Raw genomic sequence first — 6,848 nt, 5'->3', positions numbered from 1 at the left:
CTTGTGAAAGTCATGCAGCTCATCTAGCACTGTGCTACATTTATATGTCTTTACCAGAAATCTTTACATGACTGATTCAGGACAGAATCCGTGTGACTGGGAACGGTGTTTGTGGCGCAGCTGAAACTATGGACTCACGGAGGACAGCGGAGCCAGTGTCAGAGCAGGGCGCCATATTTTATGTCTTAAATTGCATAATATTCATTTGGTTTATATGGTAGTTATTTTTTCTCCAAAGTAGTGCCAGGGGTTTTTTTTTTTTAATCTCTGCAATTTACAATTCAATTATGTTCCAATGAAGACATCTAATTGCAAGTGCAGTTTTCGTGTTATATTCTTGTTTTGCAGACGCTGCTTTGAACTGTGCACTATTTTAAGCAGAGTAGTAACTTTTCGCTTTTAAGACTGAAGCCTGCAGCCTTTGGCAGCCTGGCTGGGGGAATAACAGACTGCAGTCCCACACCCTTTACTAGAAGATCACCAAACCTGTTTCATTAGTAAATCAGATTAAATAGGTGCGGGTTTCTAGAAATAAGCCTGCGATTCCAAAAGTCACTGCAAACATCCTGACTTGAAAACCCTCTTGGTACATTAAAATGCTTGTTTATTTCAGTAAAGCAAGCTCGGAGACCTATTTTTCAAAAACATTTTTTTTTTTTTTGCAGAGGAGAAATCCTTTACTGACTAAAATGAGAAAAAAAAATCTATATTTGGAAATAGTGCCCTTAGGGCATAGCGTGTGTAGAATGGACATAAATGGAACGTGTACTGAAAAATATTTCTTCATTGACAAGACGTTTTTCCCCCATCATATATTTATATAATGGCTTCCGAGCAATGCTTAACAAAGCTAAGGCGTATAGTAACCAGAAATGAAACCAGCCAGCGTAGACTTCAGATTCTGAAACAAAGGACAGTATCAGAAGGGGCAAGATTAAAAAGAAATTTAAAACAGGAAAGCGCATCTTCATTTAATAAAAAAATGTTTACTGCGATTCACACAGTTAACATTTCATTGCTAGCTGTGTGATTTATGAGAAAACATTGTCCAACCATTGATCGATGCACAGTCACAACCACTTAGCTTTAAACTTGATATGAATAAAAAATGTACGAGGTTGAATTGGACCAGCAGTTATTAGAACCAAACTCACCCAGGGGTCTGAAATATTAGCCAGAATCCTAACTTATTTTCTCAAAACAGAGGAGCTTCCGTACAGCTTTATTACTGTAACTTTGCAAAGTTTTTCAAAGAGAATTCGTCTGGATAAAACCCCTGCCCCAATGGTCTTATCACAGTTTATTTAATGGAAAACGTTAACCCTTTATGTGCATTGCGTCAGTTTGGATTCCATGTAGTAAGGAAATCATTGATTTCAGATTTATTTTAATTAAACCTGGAATAAGTCGGAATGTACTAAATGAAAGATTGGAAAACAGTGTTTTTAATTGAAAATAAAGCTAAAGCATGCTTTTTAACAGTGCAAATGTTCATAGTTTTGATTTACTGCTTCTATCATCACAACACAGAATGCCTTTCTGACAGAAGACTCCAGAAGTCGGAATATTCTACTATTTCAGTTTTAAGTGCCAAGTGTCTATAATTACCTCTGATTGTCACGTGCAGTATAAATGTTCCTGCTACACATACATAGTGGGATGGAAAAACTCAAGTATAGAGATTGTAGAAAACAGTGAAGGATATTAAGGTCTGAATTCTATCCCTGCTGTGTGGATTCTTTCCATTTTGGGCGTCTCTTTATGCCTTTTCCTATTTCCTCCATCGAACATGAGGAATTGGGACATAAACCGGAGTGCTATGCAGACAGATATTTTAGTTGTTTTGCAAGTTTGGAAAGGGCATGCCTAGACCGCATCTTAAGTATGACATTAGTGAGTAATTGTAGCCTTACATTAAGACCTTTGGGTACAAGGAAAGGCTATCCCCTTGTAAAGAATGACTGTGCATGTAAAAAGAGCATTTAACAAAAACACAATTGCAGATTTATTTACTGGTTTTAGATGAGGCAGCGTTTTCAGTGACCGAATTGTGCCCAAATCCCTAACCTTTCCAAACCTTGAAAATGAAGGAGTGCAATTGTTCTTATAAAAAAAAAAATAATAATAAAATAAACATCCTCACTCCCGAAAACTATATCCCCAGAAAAGGAGAGACTGCCACATGTAATTATAGTGAATCCTTACTGTGCGACCATGTAACTTAAAAAACTTTAACTGAATTAACAGTTAGACTTCCATTTTCGAAATCTAGTGCATAAATTTAATGGCTCATTCTAAAATATTTGTTATTAAACCTTTTCACATGTATTTGTAGTAGTTGAGTTGAGGTACCGGGTGCATTATTAGCATTTAAACAATAAAGTGTTCCAGCTCTCCAATAAAAACAAACAATAAAAAAAAACAAACAACAACCCAGACAAAACAAAAACATGAGTTTCACTTGAGTCCTTAGCTTTAAGTAGTCTGTGGAATGTAACTAAAATAATTTCCAGACTGTAAAGGAACATATTTCTCCCATGTCGACTTCAAACAGCAATAGCACAGAGCTCCACGTAGCAGTAATCCATCCAGTAGCGAGGTTTTATAACTATCCATACAGTTTGGAAAAGAAAGAAAGCTAATGTGGTTCAGGCAAAAAAAAAAAAAAAAAGAGCATCCGAAAGATCTCAGGAATTCAACTTCCTGAATTTGTGACTTGGTGGAAGAGGTATTGCAGAGCTGCCCAGCTGCCATTTCCAGATCGGATGGGCCTTGTGAGGCAGTTGTGAATCCTTTGTGGTGTTCAAGGAATAAGCCGGAAACAAATCCCCATCGTTGCCAATGATTAGCGAAGGTGGACAGGGAAAATTTGCCATGAAATTAAACGGTCTCTTCACTGCCGCTGCTACATTGCTGGCTACCCTTTTGCGCCTGTTGGCAACTGTAAACTCATCCAGCGCTCCTTCCTGGGGCTCGCTTTTGCCGGGGGGCCGGGGGCTTCGGGCCGATTTCAGATTTGGTTTGACAGGAGGGGCCTGCGGGGCAGGTCGTTTCCCCAGCACCAGTGTCCTGTAATTTTTGCGCACCCTGGCGCCAAACTTGTACTCCCCGTCCTCCGCTGTCGGAGGACCTAAAGTGCACGGAAGGAGCCGAGTGGGAGAGGGCGAGCTGCAGGAAATGGCCTCTCGTTCAGTGCGGGCTGACGGGGGAGCCTCCTCCTCCTCCACCTTCCCCACGCCGCCCTCGCCCCCGGTAACATTGCACTCAGTCGGGGGCTCCGGCCCCCCGGCCTCGGAGCCCTCCCCGGCGCCGCTCTCCTCGGTCTTGATCCTGACGTCCCGCAGGAAGGGCGAAGCGGGGCCGCGCACCCCCGGCTCCCGGGAGGGGAGAGCGGCGGGGGAGCCGGGGGCGCCTTCGGGCGGGGGAGCGGCGCCCGGGACCCCGGAAGGGACCTGCTCGATGCCGGCCGGGAGGCCCTTCCCCGCCTCTCCGGGGAGTCTCGGCGGTGGAAAGTCGGGGATCTGCTTCGGGCTGGGCGGGGAGGCCCCCTCGGAGACGCCCCCCGGGCTCCGGTGGCTTCTCGCGGCGGGCGCGGGGAGCTCGGCGGCCCCGATCCCGGCGAAGCCGCGGGCGGCGAGGAGCCCGGGGCCCCAGGCGGGCTCCTCGGCCGCCTCGCGCTTGATCTCGCCGGCAGCCCCCCGGGGCTCCTCCGGCCGGCCGGGGCAGTGGTGCGGGCCGGAGAAGGCCGTCCTTCGGAAGCGGATGCTCTCCACCGAGACCTGACTGGAGCCGGAGCCCGTGCTGGAGGAGTCCGAGGAGCTCTCCTCCTCCGAGCTGAGCTCGCTGGAGTCCGAGGGGCTGCCGTCCTCCTCCTCCTCGTCCGAGGAGCCCGAGTTGCTGCTGCTGGACAGGCTGGAGCCGAAGTCCGAGTCGTTGCCGGCATGGTCCGAGCAGGAGCTGGACTCCGAGTCGCTGCTGCAGTTCTCCGGTAAAGTTCCCGGGTGCCGGGGGCCGAAGCCGTTCGCCAGGTGCAACCTCTCCAGGCAAGCGGCCGCGGCGCCTTTGCACTTGTAGGACTTGGGGACGAGCAGCAGCCGCCTGGCGCTGCCGGCTGGGAAGCAGTCCTTGTCTGTGCCCTCACATGATCTTTTCCTTTTGTATCTGCAAGTCAAGCCGCCGGGGCTGGCTAACTTGGGCTGAGCAATGGCGGCGTCGTAATAGCAAGGGGGGTCTTTTCTGCAGAGCAGGCTCCGAAAATAGCGAGGATCGGAGGGAAAGGCTACATAATTGCTGGCGATCGGAAGAGTTTCATAGTTTAGGGGGCTTTTGCAAGGCGCCCGAGCTGCTTCCGGGTAGCTGTGACCGGCGTATTTACTGAAAAAATGAGGTAGATTGGACGCCGGTCGCAAGCCAGTGTCGGAAGGACGGAAAGCTTTTCTCTTGATTGGCAAAGGCTGAGCAGCTTCATTCAAACCAAGCCAAAGTTTGTTCTCCTTCCAAAACCGGGAGTAAGGGTGGGTGGACGGCTGCTCCTCTTGCAACTCTTTTGTGGGCAGGCCCCGGCCCATTTTCCTCCTTTTTGTTTTAAGGACTCGCTCCGTTTTGCAAGAGGTGTAAAGGGCTTCCACGTCCTCCCGAGAAATCAGCGTGCATTTGGCTGCGTGGAAAGCGATCGAGTTGATGGCTTTGAGTTTCCTCAACTCCTCCAGGTCGCAGTGGTGCTTTTTCACTTGTAAATGATCCATGCGTTTGTGCACTGTAGTCCTCGGGATGTTTTTCAGCAGATCTGTAAAAACCTGCGAAAGTGCAAACATTTGCTTTCCTTTAATGAGGAGGTACCCGAGCTTTACGCCGTCCACCTCTTCAAAACCCGACTCCATGTCTCTCCCCTGTCGTGTATTAAATTATTCCCAACATTTGCAGCGAACAAAAAAAAAAAAAAAAAAAATCTCCGCCAGATGCTGTATGTCTCAAGGCATCCTGCTAATAAAATAACAAAAGACTGTTTAATACAGTGCCAAACTTCAGGCAGGAGAAAAAGAAAAGCTTTAATATATATATGACGAAGATGTCATATTATATATATATATATATATATGTATATATAATGTATATATATATTATATATATATATAATCACGACTAAGATAAAAATCAAAAGAAATTCAGTTTGCAAACGTGTTCCTACAAGTTCCTGTGGAATATCAGTACCTGTGCCCTTTATTTCTCTGATTCTCCATTTGTGCACTAGAATAATGGAATGTGAGGGAGAAAGAGAAAAGAAATGCAGCTGCTATTCCCGCCGCTGCTTTGGCTACAAATAAAATGACAGAGTGAAGTGAGCTCGTCCGGAGACACCTTCATCAATTAATTCCCCTAAAGCCAACGCTGATTGGACACTCCTGACAGGTGATGCAATAAAAATTGATATTCCACCCCTTCCCCCCCCCCCACCAAAAAAATCTCCCGCTAATTAGCATACCCTTATACTGCCATCTCCCCTCCCAAAGTAAATAATACAGTTAGTATATAAATCTTTCTATAAAACTATCCAAGCTAAAAATCCGCTCAGGCCTCTCAGAGTTCTTCATCTGTACGCAGAGATGAGGCATTTTCTCTGCTTTTCTGTATTTCAAGGAACCGACAATTAGAGGGAGTGGGGATACTAATTTTGAGTATTTTAGAGATTTAACGGACATATATATTACAATATCTTGCATGGGGGGGGGGGGGAATCTATATACATAAATGAATCTAAAATCCAACAATGTGACAAATGACTCTAATTGAAAATAAAAATACTGTAGGTTTGTTTTACGCTGTTGGAAAGTTAAGGCATTGTATAGAAACAGAAAATAGACTTACAGTTTTGCTATTTCCACTTGGTTTTTCTCTTCCAATAAATTGTCTTATTTTAGATTCAGTGATTCTATGTCGCTGTCTCGGGATTCCTCAAAGGCTGGAGCTCGGTCATAAATACAGCAGTTTAGCTGAATTTCTCTGCTGCTATAATGTGGGTTGGTTTGGATACCAGTCACCAGAGATGAGGCTGAATTGTAGACACATTTTTTGAAATTGAAGCGTGGTTGGTGAAAAGCTGCTCTCTCCTTCGGTCCCCCCACATCTAGTCATCGCATCAGACGTCAGGATCCCAGTGTGCTGATTGCTTCCAGCAGAGAAAGGAAAGTCACAGGATCCAAGCTGCTTCCACAGGCTTTACGTAAAATATGCATTGGTCTATGAAGTCATATATTGCAGCAAGCTGCTTTCACCGTACAGGTTCACCATTGATTATTTATGGTCTTTTTAGGTTTCTTCTTCCCAAAACTTTTCCCCCAGCATCTTTCAAGCGTCTCATTAAAGGTAATATATTTTGATTTACATAAAAATGTACGCTACATACATAATAATTCCCCCTCCTCCCTCCAGCCTCCTCCCCCCCCCCCCCCCCCCCCCCCCCCCCCCCCACCAAATACTACCTCCACCACCTATATAGAGGTTGAAAAAAATATGAAACTGCTCCTTGGTACGTTGTGGTATTTTGCTTTTTCTTCCGGAATTAAAACATAATCTACTGAAAAAAAAATATAGCCGTCACCCTTAATCTGTTGGGAATTTAAAACTGCATGCAAAAATGACACCTGGCCTCTCCTTGCACCTAAAATGCGAACGCAATTGCGATTGGAAAACTAAGCTAGTGCTATTTCTGAAAACAGAACATTTTTTCAGATCGTAGTTTCAAGGTTTCTGTTTTGCAGTACATTCGACGAGCCTCGTCTATAGGCATTCTGATTCACTTTTCTGCAGAAAAAAATTAGGTTGTAAAAAGGAGAAATGCACACAGTACA

General features: G+C 45.2%; 1 protein-coding gene across 1 annotated transcript; it reads right to left on the bottom strand.

Annotated features, from left to right (window-relative positions):
* Nucleotides 1-204: 204 nt before the first annotated feature.
* Nucleotides 205-6,382, bottom strand: SKIDA1 (SKI/DACH domain containing 1). Its single transcript, XM_029588725.1, has 2 exons — nucleotides 5,866-6,382; nucleotides 205-4,983 (listed from the first exon to the last, which is right to left on the bottom strand). The coding sequence occupies exon 2, from the start codon at nucleotides 4,878-4,880 to the stop codon at nucleotides 2,688-2,690; it is 2,193 nt and encodes a 730-aa protein (XP_029444585.1). The 5' UTR covers nucleotides 4,881-4,983; nucleotides 5,866-6,382; the 3' UTR covers nucleotides 205-2,687.
* Nucleotides 6,383-6,848: the final 466 nt, after the last annotated feature.

This window comes from Rhinatrema bivittatum, chromosome 2, assembly GCF_901001135.1.
Source record: "Rhinatrema bivittatum chromosome 2, aRhiBiv1.1, whole genome shotgun sequence".
Taxonomy (NCBI): Eukaryota; Metazoa; Chordata; class Amphibia; order Gymnophiona; family Rhinatrematidae; genus Rhinatrema; species Rhinatrema bivittatum.
The sequence above is the reverse complement of the archived record's forward strand: the minus strand, read 5'-3'. Positions and strand labels throughout refer to the sequence as shown.